Genomic DNA, 20,486 nt, shown 5'->3' with positions numbered 1-20,486 from the left:
TCCACCTGCCTCAGCCTCCAAAGTGCTGGGATTATAGGCCTGAGCCACCACAACCAGCCTCAACTTTTTTTTTTTTTTTTTTTTTTTGAGACGGAGTTTCGCTCTTGTTACCCAGGCTGGAGTGCAATGGCGTGATCTCGGCTCACCGCAACCTCTGCCTCCTGGGTTCAGGCAATTCTCCTGCCTCAGCCTCCTGAGTAGCTGGTATTACAGGCATGCGCCACCACGCCCAGCTAATTTTTTGTATTAGTAGAGACAGGGTTTCACCATGTTGACCAGGATGGTCTCGATCTCTTGACCTCGTGATCCACCCGCCTCGGCCTCCCAAAGTGCTGGGATTACAGGCTTGAGCCACTGTGCCCGGCCGCCTCAACTTTCTTAAAAGCAAACTTGCTTCAAGATATTTAGGCAGTATCAAATTTAAGGGTTAAGATCATGAATGTTATGTTTCTGGAAACATGAAGATGAAGCAGAATACTCTTGAAACAAGTATGGATAAAAGAGAATGGTTGCTGTAATATTTTTAATGAAAGGCCACACTAATTGGAGCTCAAATCCTAGTTTCCCACTTCCTTATGAGATCCTGAGCAGATCACTGCACTTCTCTGTAATTTCCTAATTAACAGAGATATGAGAATAATATCTATACATCATATGATTATTTATTCCACAAGTATTTATTCAGTACCTACTCACTGCCAGATACTGAAAATGGAAGTGAAGAACACATGGCGATAGTCTCTGCCCCCATGGAGACCATCTTCTAGTGGAGGTGACAGTGATATCAAATACAACTAAAATAATCACATCAAAGAATATGAATTTCAACTTCAATGAGTATGACAAATGAGGTACAAGTGGTGCTAAGAGGATAATGGGGGGAATAGTTTGGAGAGTCAGGGAAGGCTGTAACATTGCTGATGACCAGGTTAAATTGAGATAATTTGGGGGGCCCTAATCTACAGTGGAAATTTGGACACAGAGACAGATAAAGGGAGAATGCCACGTGAATATAAAAACAGAGATGAGAGGGATGCATCTACAAGCCAGGAATGCAAAAGATTGCCAGCAAGCCACTAGAAGCTAGGAGAGAGGCATGCAACATACATTTTCCCTCACAGCCCCCAGAAGGAAATAATCTGCCAACATTTTGACTGATCTTGGACTTCTAGCTTCCACAACTATGAGAAAATAAATTGCTGATGTTTAAGCCAGCCAGTTTACGATATTTTATTAAATGGTTCCAGTAAACTAATATAATATTTGACAACACAAATGTACATTAACTTTCTACTCTGAAGATTGATATTAATCATGTTAATAATAGATATAAAACTCCTAGAAAAATATTTTCATGAAATATTATTACGATTTATAGTTAACACAGTAACTTTTAGACAGTAACTTAAAATATGACAATATTGGAAACAGCACTTACATATTTTGAAGTTAAACTTGCAGCACTTATATTAAAGAAGGTTGCATTCGATTCTGCAGCTACTGCTTTAGCCTTTAAAAATCACAAGAGCAAATATTAAATTAGTTCATGTCTTGCTTTTAAAAGATAACCATATTTATCGATTTAAGTACTAGAAAAGATTCTCTAAAAATTTAAGCTATGGGCCGGGTGCAGTGGCTCCCAACTGTAATCCCAGCACTCTGGGAGGCCGAGGCAGGCAGATCAGTTGAGGCCAAGAGTTTGAGACCAGCCTGGCCAACATGGTGAAACCCCGTCTCTACTAAAAATACAAAAATTAGTCAGGCGTGGTGGTGCATGCCTGTAATTCCAGCTACCTGGGAGGCTGAGGTGGCAGAATTACTTGAACCCAGGAGGAAGAGATGGCAGTGAGCCAAGATCACGTCACTGTACTCCAGCTTGGGTGATAGAGCAAGACTCTGTCTAAAAAAAAAATTATTAAAAAATAAAAATGTGGAGGGGGGAGGGGCACAAAAAAATTAAAAATAAAAATGTAAGGTATGATACAATCCCCAATATAGGGCAACCAATGTGTTTCTTTCTTAGCAATGAGGACAGGTTACAGAAAGAGCTATGCTTTTTCTACTCTCTTCCTGAGAGATAATGAGAGAAATTTTAAAAAAAGAGAGTGTCATTTTCTTCTCTTCTTAGATATACAAAGATAACTGCTTTGAGAAAGACAAACATCTTAGGAAAAGCTACTCTTTCTCTATTAGTTTTTTCCATCCAGAAGAGCTATGCAGAGGAAAGAGGTATCCAGATCCTGATAAAAACTTCTAGCAAAAGGATACTTAAAAAAAAAAAAAAAGCTTTTGCATTGATAATGAAGCTCTTTATAACCAAAAAAAAGCTATAACATACTGATTATTTAAATAAAGTTGTTATGATAGTAGAAGCAAAAATCAAGGGTTAGAAAGACACTCAATATAGTAAGGTAAACTCTTCCAAGGTAAAAATTTTAATATTTAATTTACAAAAAATAATGACAATGACACTGTCAAATTTAACCAACCAAAAACACACTACTGAGATAATACTTATGGTTTTCCATCTACTTCTATATTGAAAAGTAGTTGAAAAACTTAAAAGAAGTCTATCAGCCAGGTGCAGTGGCTCATGCCTGTAATCCTAGCACTTTGGGAGGCCCAGATGAGAGGACTGCTTGAGGCCCAGAGTTTGAGACCAGCCTAGCCAACATGGTGAAATCCTGTCTTTACCAAAAATATATAAATTAGACAGGTGTGGTGGTATGTGCCCATAATCCCAGCTACTCAGGAGAGTGAGGCACAAAAATCGCTTGAACCCAGGAGGCAGAGGTTGTAGTGAGCTGAGATCACTCAAAAACAAACAAACAAACAAACAAAAATGTATCATAGCAAAAAGCAAATCATAAATAATAGTCTCAGGGACAAGATGAAGTTTCTTTTTTCATGTTATCCCAAATATCTCAATAGAAAACTCAAATTTGAAGAGAACTCTTACCAGCATTGTCTTCCCATTCCCAGGTGGACCAAAGAGTAACAGTCCTCTGGCAGGAGCTCTAAGCCCTGTGAACAACTTAAACATAAATACTTTAGTTTACAACTATGATTCTAGAGACATTTTAAGTACTATGTGTCATCTAAAAAGCATCCTTTTCAGTAGCATCCTCCCAAACAGAGCTGCCCACAACTTTAAAGGAAACACATAATCATAAATTAGTGTAATAATTAAAAACAGCTGGGTGTGGTGACTCACACCTATAATCCTAGCACTTTAGGGGGCCAAGACAGGAGGATCATGTGAGCCCAAGAGTTCAAGACCAGCCTGGGCAACATAGAGAGACTCTGCTTCTACAAAAAATTAAAAAAAAAAAAAAATTAGCTGGGTGTGCTGGATTGCCTGTGCTCCCAGCTACTCAGGAGGCTGAGGTGGGAGGATTACTTGACCTTGGGAGGCCAAGGGTGCAGTGAGCTTTGATCTTGCCACTATACTCCAGCCTTGCTGACAGAGTGAGACCCTGTCTCAAAAAAATAAAACAAAATGAAATAAAACCAACTCCTTTGTGATAATATTGAAAGAAGACTGCTTAAACAAGACAAATTGAACACAGGCATGTTTCTCTACTTAGAAATCGCACCAAAATAATACTAAATGAATAAAAAATTATAAATCTTCCAAACAAAAATAGAAAAGGAGATAACACAATAAATTCCCATAAAATGGAGAACTGATAAAGTGTGGTAAATCATTTAGCAGAGCTTAAAACCTAAATGTCTACTTGTGAAGGGATACCTAGATACAAGAAGCACGCTGATGTGAACAAAATTCTCAGGAAGGTTCAAGAATTGGAGGCATCAGGCACCACAGAAAGCAGTAGTAAGGCAGGCAGCCAAAAACAGAGGAACTGATTGAAAGTTCGTATGAGGAACTCCCCATCAAAGGCGGTCAAGCAGGTACCAACCACCACCAAAGCAGGAGGCAGGAGTTTTATTCTCTAAAAAAATAAGTTAGAGTCTCCAGACTTAGGAACACTAGGCATGACAAGAGTCAAGGGTGGAGCCCCAGACTGAAAACACCTCACTTAAACTTATTAAGTAATAATGAATGTGTTCATACTTTTAAGTTGAATCATATGAAATGGTTAATCTCCAACTTAAAAAAAAAGTCTATTTTTTTCAGTGATTTTACGTTTGCAGAAAATTGAGCAGAAAGTACAGTTCCCACATAACCTCTCATTCCTTTCCAATTTCCCCAATCTGAATATCTTGTATTAGTGTAGTACTCATGAAAAAATCATGTATTATTAACTGAAGTCCATAGTTTACAGTAGAGTTCACTCTTATGTTTGACATTCTATGGGTTTTGACAAAGGTATAATGACATGTATCTACCATTAGATTATCATAAAGAACAGTTTCACTGCCCTAAAAATCCACTGTGCTCCACCTATTCCTCTCTCCTTGTCTTCCTTGGCAACCACTGATCTATTTACTGTCTCCACAGTTTTGCCTTTTCCAAAACATCATATCGTCAGAATCCTACAGTATATAGCCTTTTCAGATTGGCTTCTTTCATTTAGCAATATGCATTTATGGTTCCTCCATGTTTTTTTCTGGCTTGCTAGATCATTTTAATTGCTGAATAATGCTCCATTACACGGATATAACACAGTCTGTTTATCCATTCACCTACTTATGGATGGCTTGGTTGCTTCCAAATTTTGGCAACTATGAATAATGCTGCTAGAAACATTCATGTGCAGGTTTTTGAGTGGATGTACATTTTAAACTTACTTGGGTAAATACCAAGGAGTAAGACTGCTGGACCATATGGTAAGAGTTTTGTAAGAAACTGTCAAACTGTCTTTAGTTTTGTAAAAAACTGTCAAACTATCTTCCAAAATGGTTCTGCTATTTTAGATTTCCATCAGCAATGAATGAAAGTTTCTGCTGCACCAAATTCGCTGCCAGAATTTGGTGGTGTCAGTATTTTAGATTTTAGCCATTTTAATGAGGTGTGGGATAACTTACTGTTGTTTTAATGTGCAATTTCCCCAATGACATGATGTTGAACATATATTCATATCCTTGTTTGTCATTTATCTACCTTCCTTGGTGAGGTGTCTGTTCAGATATTTTGCCCATTTATTAACTGGGTTGTATCTTTTCTTATTGTTGAGTTTTAAAAGTTCTTTGTATATTCTGGATACTGGTCCTTTATCAGATAATGAATTTTGTAAAGTCTCCCACTCTGCTGCTTGTCTTTTCATTCTCTTAACGGCATCTTACAGAGAGCAGAAGTTGTTTTTTTTTTTTTTTTTCTGGAGACGGAGTCTTGCTCTGTCGCCAAGCTGGAGTGCAGTGGTGCAATCTCGGCTCACTGCAACCTCCGCCTCCTAGGTTCAAGCGATTCTTCCGCCTCAGCCTCTCGAGCAGCTGGGACCACAGGCTTGCATCACCACGTCTGGCTAATTTTTGTATTTTTAGTAGAGACAAGGTTTCACCATGTTGGCCAAGATGGTCTCAATCACTTGACCTTGTGATCCGCCCATCTCAGCCTCCCAAAGTGCTGGGATTATAGGTGTGAGCCACCTTGCCCGGCCGGAGCAGAATTTTTTAATTCAAAGTTCAATGTATTTATTTTTTCTTTCAAGGATCATGTTTTAGTATTGTACCTGGGAAGTCACTGCCAAACCAAACATTTTTCTCCTATGTTATCCTCTAGAAGTTTCAGTTCACATGTTACATTCAGGTCTGTGATCCATTTAAGTTAACTTTTGTGAAAGTTGTCAGGTCTGTGTCTAGATTAATTTTTTTTAACTTTTTTTGAGACAGAATCTTGCCCTATTGCCTAAGCTGGAGTGCAATGGCGCGATCTCGACATTGCGACCTCTGCCTCCTGGGTTCAAGAAATTCTCCTGCCTCAGCCTTCCGAGTAGCTGGGATTACAGGCATGTGCCACCACACCCAAATGATTTTTATTTATTTATTTTTTATTTTTTTATTTTTTTTTGAGATGGAGTTTCGCTCTTGTTACCCAGGCTGGAGTGCAATGGCGCGATCTTGGCTCACCGCAACCTCCGCCTCCTGGGTTCAGGCAATTCTCCTGCCTCAGTCTCCCGAGTAGCTGGGACTACAGGCACGCACCACCATGCCCAGCTAATTTTTTGTATTTTTAGTAGAGATGGGGTTTCACCATGTTGACCAGGATGGTCCCGATCTCTTGACTTTGTGATCCACCCCCTCGGCCTCCCAAAGTGCTGGGATTATAGGCGTGAGCCACCACGCCCGGCCCAAATGATTTTTTGTACCTTTAGTAGAGATGGGGTTTCACCATGTTGGCCAGGCTGGTCTCGAACTCTTGACCTCATGATTCACCAGACTCAGAATCCCAAAGTGCTGGGATTAGCTGGTGCGCCACCACGCCGGGCCATCTAGATTAATTTTTTTGCATGTGGATGTCCAGTTTTCCTATACCATTTGTTGAAAAAGCTATCTTTTCTCTATTGAATTGTCTTTGTTCCTCTGCCTAGGATCAGTTGACTTTACCTGTGTGGGTCGATTTCTAGGCTCTCTGTCCAGTTCTATTGATTTGTCTGTTCTTTTGTCAATGACACGCTGTCTTGATTAATGTAGCTTTACAGTAAGTCTTGAAGTTGGGTAGTTTCAGTTCTCTGACTTTCTTCTTCAATACTATATTGGCTGCTTTGGGTCTTTTGCCTTTTCATATAAACTTTAATTAGTTTGTCAGTATCCACAAAATAACTGTCTGGGTTTTGATTGGGACTGCACTGAATCTATATATAAACTTGGGAAGAACTATCTCATAATATTTAGTCTCCCTATCTATTTACTTGGAATATCTCTTAATTTACTTAGCTCTTTGATTTCTTTCATGAGTGTTATAATTTTTCTCATATAGACCTTCTTAGAAGTTTTTTTTTAAGACAGTTTCATTCTTGTTGCCCAAGCTAGAGTGCAATGGTGCCATCTGAGCTCACTGCAACCTCCACCTCCCAGATTCAAGCGATTCTCCTGCCTCAGTCTCCCAAGTAGCTGGGATTACAGGCACATGCCACCATGCCCGGCTAATCTTTTTTTTGTATTTTTAATAGAGATGGGGTTTTACCATGTTGGCCAGGCTGGTCTTGAACTCCTGACCCTGGGTGATTCACCCACCTTGGCCTCCCAAAGGGGTGGGATTACCGGCATGAGCCACCATGACTGGCCACTTTGTTAGAATTATACTTATTTCATTTTATTAGTGTTAATATGAATGGTATTGTATTTTAATTTCAAATTCCAGTTGTTCACTGCTGGCATACGAAAAAGCAATTGACTTTTGTATATTAACTTTGTATTCTACACCTTATCATAATCACTTAGTTCTTGGAGCCCCTTTTTTTTTGGTTCTTTGGGATTTTGTACATATACAATTATGTTACCTGCAAACAAAGATATTCATCTTTTTTAAAATATAATTTATAGATGGGGCCTCACTATGTTGCCCAGGCTGGTCTCAAATTCCTGGGCTCAAGCAATCTTCCTGCCTTGGCCTCTGAAAGTGCTGGGATTATAGGTGTGAGCCACCATGCTGAGCCTTCAACTGTTTTTGACCTATAAGAACAGTAATTTCAGATCAGGTGCAGTGGCTCATGCCTGTAATCCCAGCACTCTGGAGGGGCTGAGGCAGGTGGAATCACCTGAGGTCAGGAGTTTGAGACCAGCCTGGCCAACATGGCAAAACCCCACCTCTTAGTAAAAATACAAAAATTACCCAAGTGTGGTGACATGTGCCTCTAATCCCAGCTACTTGGGAGGCTGAGGCACAAGAATTGCTTAAACCTGGGAGGGAGAGGTTGCAGTGAGCCAAGATCATGCCAAGGCACTCCAGCCTGGACAATACAGTGAGACTCTGTCTCAAAACAAACAAAACAAAACAAAACCTAATAATTTTCACATGGCTCAACCTAACAGAAAACAAAGTCCTCTCCTCCCACCCATTTTCTGGAACACCAATAGTCAAACTTGTATTCTCCAAGCAAGAGACTAGAAAATTCTTTTCTAAAGAAGCTAAATAACCCCATAAAAAAAGACTGATAGCTACAGTCACTTGGAGAAACCTAAATAAACAGTAGGCTTGCTGCTTGATCATCCTGTGCTTAATGGGCTCTCACTAGCATCAATCTTTACTTATTTACAGCACAGTGTCCTAATCAACTTTTTTATTCCCTGGTAATATAAGTGGACAACCATAATAACCATACAATTGAGAGAACCTTCCAACATGAAAAGAGCTTAAGGCAAAAAGAAAAAAGGAGGAATCTGGAAGAAACAGTTAATACAGTAAACAGAAGAAAACTTCACAAAAACTCTTAGAGACGTAAAAGATATTGCATCTATGAAATAAGAATAGGGCCAGGCACGGTGGCTCATGCCTGTAATCCCAGCGCTTTGGGAGGCCGAGGAGGGCGGATCACCTGAGGTCAGGAGTTCAAGATCAGCCTAGGCAACATGGCCAGATGTGGTGGCAGATGCCTGTAATCCCAGCTACTTGGGAGGCTGAGGCAGGAGAAAAGCTTGAACCTGGGAGATGGAGGTTGCAGTGAGCTGAGATTGCACCACTGTACTCCAGCCTGGGTGACAAGAGTGAGACTCCTTGTGAAAACAGGGAGGGTGGAAGGAAGAAAGGAAGGAAGGGAGAGAGGGAGAGAGGAAGAGAGGAAGAGAGGGAGGGAGGGAGGGAGGGAGGGAATGGGGGAGGAAAGGGAAGGGAGGAGAGGGAAGGATGGGGAGGGAAGAAGGAAGGAAGGGAGGGAGGCAAAGAAAGAAAGAAATGTACCAGAGGGAAAAGAAAAAAGAATATGCATGAAGTATATCATTGTAAAATATCAGAAGAGGAGGATAAAGAGAAGATCCAAAAAGCTTTGGGAAACAGAAATAAGAAGTCCAATGCTACCCTGATTCCTGACCTTTTGTCTCTAATACAAAGTAACACTGAAAGCTAGAAGACAATAGATAATGCCTTCGTAACACTAAGGGAAAATAGTTTCCAAGTTAAATCTTGACATCCAGTCAAATTATTAATAAGAGAAGACAGCAGAATAAAGATATTTTCAAAACTACAGCATCTCAAAAAATTCCCTCACACATGCCTTTTCTGTTACTGGAAGACGTAGCCATCAAAATGAGAAAATAAATCATGAAAATGGAAAATATGGAATTTAAAAAACAGGAGATAAGATAGGGAAAAAAGGAAAAGGAAATTCTCATCATGGTAGTGAAGACAGATCAGAGAACAACCACTTTGAAAGAGGCATAGAGAGCATCTGGTCTTGAATGAACAGAAGAAGGTGGTTCCAGGAAAAGGTATTCTGGAAAAAAAAAAAAAAGACCTGAGTTAACAGGTTTTTAGATTGGTTTGGCCATGTGGAAATTACATTGAAATGGAAAAGAAGAATTATCATAAGCTGGATATTCTAGTTAGAAAAAAAAAAAGAAAAAAGAAAAAGAATTATTAATAAGATGAAAATGAAGAAAACACAATTATTTACTCTAGGGGAAAAAAAGGCTATACAAGGGAAAAATAGTACACTACTTGGCTTGGTAGTGAATAATATTTAAAAGCACTAAATATTCACTGCACTCTAGCCTGAGTGAGAAAAAGTGGGAGGACAGGAGTAGGAGGTGTGTGGTATGATGGAGCTAAGGGTTCATTTACTATGACATACAAGTTAATAGATTTGAAAAGGAAACAAAAATTAAGAAATGTCTTTATAAGATTATTATTCAAAGAGAGGCAAGTTCTACAATTTTTGAAAGAAAAAAGGCTTATGTTTAAGCTGGTATATGAAAGACAACATCATATTTATAAACTCATGGAAATTTTTGTAATCTCAGCTACTTGGGAGGCTGAGACAGGAGGACTGCTCAAGCCTAGGAGTTTGAGGCCAGCGTAGGGAACACAGCAAGATTCTGTCTCAATTAAAAAAAAAAAAAAAGAGAGAAATTCATGGAAATTTTAGTAGACAGAGGAGAGCTTTTTAAAACCAGAGAACAATCGCATTCTTCTAGAAATCTCAAAGAATCACATTTAAGCAGCAAAAGAACAAAATAAGAAATATAAGCCTCAAAATGATAGACAAGCTGCACAGGATATGGAAGAGATCTATGAAATAAGGACAGAAGAATATATGCTTTCTTTGTAAAATATTTGAGAAAAATATTTAGACAGATCACTGTAGCATACTTTAAAATGTAGTCCTACTTTTGGGTGAGAGGGCATGTTTTATTTTCTGCTGTATAGTTTGAGTTTTTTTCCAAGGATTAATATTTGCAACTTTATAAAATTATGTTTAATGTTAAAATATAATTAAAAACATGGTCCAATGTGATTGAAGGGAGATGGAGAAGTTTTTCAATATCCCCTTCCAGGGCTATGGCTTCATGAATGAGCAAGAATTAAAGCACTTGCTTTAAGTAATTCTGAGAACAATCTAACTCAAGTGAGTATCTTTAGTATTACCTCCTTAAAATAAGTTTTAGTGTTAGATGACTAATTATGATTCTATGTTTCTGCAATGAAATAAAAATTCCAGTATATCCAAGAATGTCTGCCACCCACCTTCCTGATCTAACCCAGCAATGTCTCTACTGTGGTCCATGCAAGCTTCCTACCACAGGGAATCAGGAATAAAGCTGATTTGTTTTGCACAATGGAGGCATGTTATGGGGTAAGTCTTACCCATTCACAGGCTTAACATGATTCATTTTGTGAGTCTATTGTAAAAAGCTAAGCTAGGGCAATAATATCCCTTTCTTGGAAATCTGAACTAGAGGAAAAAATGTTCTATTTGGCAGGTATGGTGATGTACAGACAAGTGTGTACCAGGATATGAACCTTGAGACTTGGCTGTATCACAGATCCTGCTCTTCCTTATGTCTCAATTTACTAAGTTTACTAAGGTTTCTGCCCCTCCTGAGGTCAGGTTATTCAACCTCATTTGAAGTAACTCTCAACTGCCATTTGTACGTTATTATAGCTTCTTAATTGCACACTATGTCACTACCATGAAAATATGCCTAAATTCAAATTCACGTTACTTATTATTTTAGATATGTTCTCTACAAGCCTGGGTAAAGCAAAAGCTGAATGACTTTCCTAGCATAGCCTAAATATTTCCTTAGTATTACCTTCACAATTTTACATACATTTTCTACCCTAAAAAGCATGTCCCTTAATAAATGCTAAAACCCACATTTAAGAATTAGGTGGCAGCTATAGCACTGAAGAGGCAGTTCTAATTTTAGAAACATTTCCTAGGTCCATCACTTAACTGAAATCTTGAGCACGTCACTTTAGCTCTTAGGACTAGTTTCTTTATCAATGAATGGACCAGATGACTGCTAAGATCCTTTTCAGGTCTATAATTATGTAAATCCTCCTTCAGCAAGCTTTTTTTCCCCAATATTTAGTCTACAGTATTTATTACTCTTATATAACTCTAGCAAAATGTTAGCTCAACATGTAAGACATGTTTCCCAAAGTGTGACCTGAGGGGGTACATGACATAAATCCAGTTCACATAATGGCAAATGTTATTTTAATAATTCTCTCATTATTTTATTGGGTATTAGCAAAAACCTAAGTAGCATACCAAACCAGTGATTTTATGTACTTAGAATAGTAATAAACAAAATAGACTTGAAAAATATTCAGTAAGTTCTAGTACAGTGTGTACTCACTCACAAGTGATAAACACCATGAAGGTAGTATGTAAATAACTAGACTATGGAAAAATACAGCCATACAACCTTTGCACATTCATTTAATAATGCACCTACCACCATGTGCCACACAACTGTATTTCCACTAGATGCTGTAGATAGGTCTAAGATTTTAATGTTAACAGTGAATAACTGTGACCCAGATTTATTTTTTGCAATACTATTGGAACAGCACTAAATACAACATCTGTGCATTAGAAACATTCGAAACGGTGCTAAGTATGGAAAACCAAATATTTATTATCAACTGCAAGATTACCTATATTCCTTAATGAGTTATAAAATATGGGATGGAAGATTAGGTTCCTACCCATCATTTAATGGCTCTATCTACTTTGATGACTTAATATCCTTAAAAATAATTCTTATAAAAATTGTTCTTCAGGCCAGGTGCAGTGGGCCCTCCCTGTAATCCCAGCACTTTGAGAGGCCAAGGCAGGCAGATAACCTGAGGCCAGGAGTTTGAGACCAGCCTGGCCAACATCGTGAAACCCTGTCTCTACTAAAAGTACAAAAATTAGCCGGGTGTGGTGGTGCACGCCTGTAGTCCCAGTTACTTGGGAGGCTGAGGCACGAGAATCACTTGAACCCAGAAAGAGGTTGCAATGAGCCGAGATTGCACCACTGTACTCCAGCATGGGCAACAAGAACAAAACTCTGTCTCAAAAAAGAAAATATTCGGGCCGGGCGCGGTGGCTCAAGCCTGTAATCCCAGCACTTTGGGAGGCCGAGGCGGGTGGATCACGAGGTCAAGAGATCGAGACCATCCTGGTCAACATGGTGAAACCCCATCTCTACTAAAAATACAAAAAATTAGCTGGGCATGGTGGCATGTGCCTGTAATCCCAATTACTCAGGAGGCTGAGGCAGGAGAATTGCCAGAACCCAGGAGACGGAGGTTGCGGTGAGCTGATATCGCGCCAGTGCACTCCAGCCTGGGTAACAAGAGCGAAACTCCGTCTCAAAACAAAAAAACAAAAAAACAAAAAAAAAAATTCTTCAAACTTATAAAGAATTATTCTGCCTTAATTCCTCTTTTCTCCAGTACAATTTCTTTCTTTTTAAAAATAATCTTAGAAAAACTTTCCCTTAAAGTATTTGTTATCAGTCTCACACTGGTATTTAGCCTTAGATGGAGTTTACCACACACTTTGGGCTGCATTCCCAAGCAGTCCAACTCTGGGAAAACTCACTGTGTCAGGGGGCACTACCTGCCTGATTTCCTTCTCTTAATTTTATTTATTTTTATTTTTATTTTTGAGATAGAGTCTCGCTCCACCAACCAGGCTGGAGTGCAGTGGTGCCATCTTGGCTCACTGCAACCTCCATCTCCTGGTTCAAGAGATTCTCCTGCCTCAGCCTCCCCAGTAGCTGAGACTACAAGCATGTGCCACCATGCTAGGTTAATTTTTATACTTTCTCTTAATTTTAAATCTCTCTCACCTTGGTATCAAAATTTGGCTGGATGTAGTGGCTCACACTTGCAATCCCAACACTTCGGGAGGCCGAGACGGGTGGATCATTTGAAGTCAGGTGTTCAAGACCAGCCTGACCAACGTAGTGAAACCCCATATCTACAAATATATAGATATTTATATATAAATATCTATATATATAGATATTTATATATATAATTATTAATATATATAAATATATAATTATTTATATATAAATATATAAATAAATATACAAAAATTAGCCAGGCATAGTGGCGAATGCCTTTAATCCCAGCTATTCAGGAGGCTGAGGCAGGAGAAGTGCTTGAATCCTAGAGGCAGAGGTTGGAGAAAGCCAAGGTCATGCCACTGCACTCCAGCCTGGGCGACACAGTGAGTGAGACTCCATCTCCAAAACAAAACAAAATTACACCATATTACCCACTTTTCATAAAAATATAAAAGGATTGGAAATTAGGAACTCATATCCATTTCCCTAGTCTATAATAACTTTTCAACATCAATTGTTAATGTTTTGTCTTTTTAAAAACATTAAATCTGTTACTTTACATGAATTATTCTAGTATAGCCCAAATATTTCTTTACTACTACTACTATGGATTCAGTAATAGATGGTATTATAGAAAATGATAATATAAAGTTCTCACCTCAGGTCTCAGAGAAGGAAGAATAACGATTTCTTGCAATGCTTGCTTTGCCAAGTCTTGACCAGCTATATCATCAAATTTAACAGCTGTTCCACTAAGAAACAAGACCTCAGTTAGTTCTACAATACAAATAGGACCCAGTGATTACAAGATAAAGCCTCAGCCCTAAGACATACAGTTATTTTATGTAACTCTTAACTATATTTAAATCAGTAATGATTTTCTACATTTAAAATAATTAAAAACTATCATAAAAATTATGTAAACCAGACAAGGTATTTATTATGTATTTCACTTATGACATGTTTTCTAAGTAAAACTGAAAAATAAAAAGTATAAAATAAAACATTTAGATGGCAAAACTTACTTGTCCACAATTTCATTCATTATAAGGTTAGCAAGGTTGCTGTCCACATTCCTAAAATTCTTCAAGTCTTTTTTCTTACGAGCAGTAGTTGTAGGGGTAGAAGGTTTATTTATCCTATTTGTTTTTGGAGTACCCTTAAAGGATACAAAATTTTAATGTGAAAATACAACCTAATATTTACACTTTTCATAAATAAGTTAAAGTTCACAGGATTCAAGCTTTAAAAATAGAAAAAAAGGGTATAAAAATCCAGAAATTGTATATTTACCTGAAGATACAACTTGTATTCGCTAGAGAACTATATTTGGCATGTCAGTTATAGAGGATTTTATCCAGAGATTTAGTTTTTACAAAATAAAAACAAATTTTAACCTGTGTTAGAATAATGACAAAACTCTAGGTATGTTACTATTACAAAACATTTACATAGATTAAAATAATTTTAAAAATAAATTTAAAATAAAATATATAGCATTACATAAAACAGACTGGGTAAGCAAAACTTAATATTAAATGTCTAATGAGGCCCCCAAAAAAAATTTTTATGGCAAGCTTCCCTGTGGATTTTTTAAAAAATTAACTTTATGGAAACGTATCCATTCTCTAAAGCATTACAAAGTACCTACAATAAACTTAAGCAAGTGTAGTAATGTAAAAATTTTTCTATTTGCAAAAACACAGCAATTAAAGTTACTGTTCCAGAATACCTTATAAGTGGCAGGTGCAGGACCAGATCCCTGTTTCACTCCAGAAACCATGGATAAACCACTGCAACTAGGTGCTCTATGGTGGCCTGAAAGGCCTGCAGATCCAGTTTTCATAACTGTTTTTGAACGAGGCAGTGAATTACTAGTGTGTGTTAAGGGGTCTTTTCTTTTTGGAACAGCTCCACTTTCTGAAAGGAAAAAGTAAACCCATTGTGATTAGAAAATTGTGGCTGAACATAAAGACAAGCAAACATTTGTAAAACCAAGGTAAGGAGGCTGAGGCAGGAGAATTGCCTGAACCCAGGAGGCGGAGGTTGCGGTGAGCCGAGATCGCGCCATTGCACTCCAGCCTGGGTAACAAGAGCGAGACTCCGTCTCAAAAAAAAAAAAAAAAAAAAAAAAAAACCAAGGTAATAATATATTTTTAAATTCAAAAGTATTTCAAAATAAGATTTCAATGAGAACTTGTACCAGGGTCTTCATAGGGGTAGTCACTAGGTAGATAGGAATATGATTATTAGGTTTTTCGCCCAATGTACATTCTAATTTTCTCTCTTTTTGAAACCTGTGGCCCAGACTGGAGCGTAGTGTCATGATCACAGCTCACTGTGGTCTTCATCTTCCTGGGTTCAAGTGATCCTCCCACGTCAACCTCCCAAGTAGGTGGAACAGTCATGCACCACCAGACTGGACTAACTAAAAAAAATTTTTTTTGTAGAAACAGGGTTTCACTATGTTGCCTAGGCTGGTCTCAAACTCCTGGGCTCAGGTAATCCTCCCACCTTGGCCTCCCAAAGTACTGGGATTACAGGAGTGAGCCACTGCGCCTGTTCCTATTCTAATTTTCTTATTAAAAACAGTATTTGTGCCTGTAATCCCAGCTACTCGGGAGGCTGAGGCAGGAAAATCGCCTGAACCAGAGAGTTAGAGATTGCAGTGAACTAAGATCATGCCACTGCACTCCAGCCTGGCAACAGAGAGACACTCCATCTCAAAAAACACACAAACAAACAAAACAGTATTTGTAAGAAGAAACGACTTCATTTGGGGGAACAGGAAGATGATATAAAAAAGTTATGAAACAAATAAAGCTTCCAAACTCTTAGGAAACAAAATGTAGTAAAGGCATTAGGGATAGGATGCCCAGAGGAAAAAAAAATAGCAAAACTATTATAACTATAAATACCATGAAAGTCTGTTCCCATCAGGAGAGTCTTAAAAATTAATCAGCTGGTCTTCCTTCAGGTTCAAAAAAAAAGGAAAAAAAAAATTAATTGGCCAGGTGCAGTGGCTCACATCTGTAATCCCAGCACTTTGGGAGGCCGAGGCGGGCAGATCACGAGGTCAGGAGTTCAAGACCAGCCTGACCAACATGGTGAAACTCTGTCACTACTAAAAATACAAAAATTAGCTGGGCGTGGTGGCGGGTGCCTGTAATCCCAGCTACTGAGGAGGCTGAGGCAGGAGAATCTCTTGAACCCAGGAGGCGGAGGTTGCAGTGAGCCGAGATCACGCCACTGCACTCCAGCCTGGGTGACAGAGTGAGATTCCTTTTAAAAAACCAAACAAAAGTCGGGAGTGGTGGCTCATGCCTGTAATCCAAGCTCTTTGGAGGCCAAGGCAGGCTGATCACCTGAGGTTGGGAGTTCAAGACCAGCCTGACTAACATGGTGAAACCCCGTCTTAAAAAAAACAACGAAAAAACAAAAAAAAAACCATATTCAGGATACCTTAAAACAAGGTTCTGGAATAAATAAGACCTAATTGTTGATAGCACAACAGGGTGATTATAGTCAATAATAACTTAAGGCCAGGCTTGGTGGCTCACGCCTGTAATCCCAGCACTTTGGGAGGCCAAGGCAGGCAGATCACAAGGTTAGGAGTTCGGACTAGCCTGGCCAACATGGTGAAACTCCATCTCTACTAAAAAATACAAAAATCAGCCAGGCATGGTGGCACACATCTATAATTCTAGCTACTCGGGAAGCTGAGGCAGCAGAATTGCTTGAACCCAGGAGATGGAGGTTGCAGTGAGCTGAGATCGTGCCACTGCACTCCAGCCTGGGCAATAGAGCGAAACTTCATCTCAAAAAAAAGCTATACCAGCCAGGCACAGTAGCTCACACCTATAATGCCAGTACTTTGAGAGGCTGAGGTGGGAGAAATGCTTAGGCCCAGGAGTTTGAGACCAGCCTGGCCAACATGGTGAAGCCCTGTCTCTACAAAAAATACAAAAATTAGCTGGGCATGGTGGCGTCCACCTACAGTCCCAGCTAATTTCAGCTGTACTCCAGCCTGGAGACAGAGTGAAACCCTATCTCAAAAAAATAAATATATAAATAAAGCATACAATTTGATGAGTTTGTAAAAAAGGGGATAACTGTCAAATAAGCATTAAAATCAAGACACAAAATGTTTCCATCATAGCCACAAGTTTACTTGTGTCCATTTGTACTCTATCTTCCTCACCACTCCTGGCCCCAGAAAACCATTCATCTGTTTTCTAACCCTACAGGAGTCATCAATTTAGTAATTTCTAAGGAGCTAGGTTCAAAGTCATTGAATCTTTCTTTTGCTATGTCTAATCTGCTCTTGAGGCTGTCTGTAAATTTTTAATTTCAGTAACTACACTTTTCAACTTTAGAATATTATTATTATTATTATTATTATTTTTTGAGACGGAGTTTCGCTCTTGTTACCCAGGCTGGAGTGCAATGGCCCGATCTCGGCTCACCGCAACCTCCGCCTCCTGGTTTCAGGCAATTCTCCTGCCTCAGCCTCCTGAGTAGCTGGGATTACAGGCACACGCCACCATGCCCAGCTAATTTTTTTTTGTATTTTTAGTAGAGACGGGGTTTCACCATGTTCACCAGGATAGTCTCGATCTCCTGACCTCGTGATCCACCCGCCTCGGCCTCCCAAAGTGCTGGGATTACAGGCGTGAGCCATCACTCCTGGCTAGAACATTATTTTTATTGTCCAGTTTATATCATCAACTTAGATTTCCTGTTAGATAGTTGATGCCGTATTTTCTTTCAATTCTTTAAACATATAATAATAGCTGCTTTGAAGTCTTTGCTAAATCCAACATCTGGGCCCATTCATAGTTTCTATTGATTGCTTTTGTGTGTGTGTGTGAATAAGGGTTATACTTTACTTTTTCTTTGCCTGTCTAGTAATTTTGAGTTGAAAATTCGACAATGTAGAATAGAAAACACATTGTAGTAATAAGTAGACTTTGGTATGACTATTTCCTAAGAGAGGTGACAGAGCTTATCCAAGGTTTTACACATCAAGAATGTTCCAGAAGTGAACGACACTAATAAACTATTAATAGGTCTGAGTGATCTACTTGGACTCATTGTGTATCAAACATCAACGCTGTGTAAATTAGCTATAAAGCCAATATGCCCTACCAACTGGAAAACAGAAAAGAACAGATTATGGGTTGAATATCCCTTATCCAAAATGCTTGGGACCAGAACTGTGTAGGGTTTTAAAATTTGTTTGGATTTTGCAATGTTTGCATTATACTTATTGATTCAGCATCCTTAACCCAAAAATCCAAAATCCAGAATACTCCAATGAGTATTTCCTTTGAGCATCACGTCAGTGCTCAAAAAGTTTTGGATTTTTGGCCAGGCGCAGTGGTTCATGCCTGTAATCACAACACTTTGGGAGGCCAGGGCAGGTGGATCACTTGAGGTCAGGAGTTTAAGACCAGCCTAACCAACATGGTAAAACCTTCTCTCTACTAAAAATACAAAAACTTAGTTGAGTGTGGTGGCAGGTGCCTGTAGTCCAAGCTACTCAGGAGGCTGAAGTGGGAGAATCGCTTGAACCCACGGGGACGGGGCAGGGGGGTTCGGAGGTTGCGGTGAGCTGAGATTGCGCCACTGCACCCCAGCCTGAGTGACAGAGGAAGATTCCATCTCAAAAAAAAAGAAAAAGTTTTTTGAATTTTGGAGCATTTCGGATTTCAGGTTTCATATTAGGGATATTCAACTTGTACTAGGGATATGAAATAAGACAAATTTCAGTTTTTTTCAAACAGGTCCCAGTAAGAGAATGTTGCTTTGGAGGGCAGGATGGGGCACACAGCAGAAAAACATGATGGGGTCTAGCATGTGAAATGAAGTAGAAGAAAATCAAGATAACAAGGAAAGGAAAGATAGAACCAACTCTTCAGGGCGAGAGAATTTTTTCTATTTATCCTAGTAGAATTGTTAGGATCTCAAATACATATTTTAGAAACTTTATATGTGATGTATTCTTACATTTCTTTTTTTTTTTTTCCCCAGTAAGTGCCTTCTGAAAATATCAGTCTTCACAGCCATGCTAGAAGAAACAGGCAAAATACTTATATCTGTGCTTGAAATGGCATTTTAAATCAGACACAGGAAGGAATGGGAAGAGGAAAATTGCCACTAACTATACTGTAAGACCAAACCAACATGAGAAGTCCTTAAGGGAGGCGTGAAGTCACAAGGGAAAGAGTTGATGACTAACTGTTTCTTCTGTCCATACAAATCCTTTTACTTTATCTCTTCTCTAGTAAAACCTTACAAGTTTTGTATCACATATGAATAAAAAAGACAGTTGTTTTATAGCCTAACCTAAGGTTCTTCTGCTACAATCTGAACAAAGTAATACTTAATATAATTTAAGCCCTGCACATGAAACTGTTGCTTAAAAAAAAAATCACCAATAAACCTAGCTGGACTGTCACAAACAAATATATGAAAAAATGCTTAGTATCATTAATTATCAGGGAAATGCAAATCAAAACCACAACAAGGTATCTTAACCCCAGTTAGGATGGCTATTATCAAAAAGACAAAAAAAGTACCAAATGCTGGTGAGGATGTGGAGAAAGTGAACTCTTCTTATACACTACTTTTAGGAATCTAAACTAGTAAAGCTACTATGGAGAAGAGTACAGAGGTTCCTCAAAAAACTACAAATAGAACTACCATATGACCCAGCAGTCCCACTATTGGGAACTTAACCAAAGAAAAGAAAACCGCTATATTGAAGAGACATCTATACCCCGTATTTACTGCAGCACTATTCACAACAGCCAATATATGGAATCAACCTAGGTGTCCAAGAACAGATGAAGAAAGAAAATGTTGTATATATACACACAGAATATTATTTTTAAAAAGTTAATCTCATAGAAATAAAAAGTAGAACAGCCCAGCGCGCAGTGGCTCAGGCCTGTAATCCCAGCACTTTGGGAGGCCGAGGCAGGCGGATCACAAGGTCAGGAGTTCAAGACCAGCCTGACCAATATGGTGAAACCCCATCTCTACTAAAAATACAAAAATTAGTCAAGCGTGGTGGCAGATGCCTGTGGTCCAGCCTGGGTGACAGAGTGACACTCCATCTAAAAACAAAAACAAAAAACAAAAGTAGAACAGAGGATACTGGAGGCTGAGAAGGGTAGGCAAAAGGTAAGAAGGAATAGGATGGAATTTATTAATGGATGCAAAAGTATAGCTAGACAGGAAGAATAAGTTCTAGTGTTCTATATGACTGCAGGATGACTATGGGTAACAGT

At 38.8% G+C, this 20,486-nt stretch overlaps 1 protein-coding gene across 4 annotated transcripts in view; it reads right to left on the bottom strand.

Annotated features, from left to right (window-relative positions):
- SPAST (spastin) overlaps positions 1-20,486 on the bottom strand; it is an 83,721-nt gene that overhangs the window by 27,015 nt on the left and 36,220 nt on the right. For all 4 annotated transcript variants that reach the window (XM_064363971.1, XM_021674425.2, XM_064363972.1 and 1 more), the window contains 5 exons: positions 14,924-15,111; positions 14,217-14,350; positions 13,850-13,943; positions 2,960-3,034; positions 1,439-1,510 (listed from right to left, as the gene is read on the bottom strand). In XM_064363971.1, the coding sequence (XP_064220041.1) occupies positions 1,439-1,510; positions 2,960-3,034; positions 13,850-13,943; positions 14,217-14,350; positions 14,924-15,111 (563 nt within the window). The remainder of the gene's footprint in view (positions 1-1,438; positions 1,511-2,959; positions 3,035-13,849; positions 13,944-14,216; positions 14,351-14,923; positions 15,112-20,486) is intronic.

Source organism: Aotus nancymaae, unplaced genomic scaffold, assembly GCF_030222135.1.
Source record: "Aotus nancymaae isolate 86718 unplaced genomic scaffold, 86718_ANA_hifiasm-v0.15.2.pri h1tg000057l, whole genome shotgun sequence".
NCBI lineage: Eukaryota > Metazoa > Chordata > Mammalia > Primates > Aotidae > Aotus > Aotus nancymaae.
Note: the sequence above shows the minus strand (reverse complement) of the source record. Positions and strands in the feature narration are given on the sequence as shown.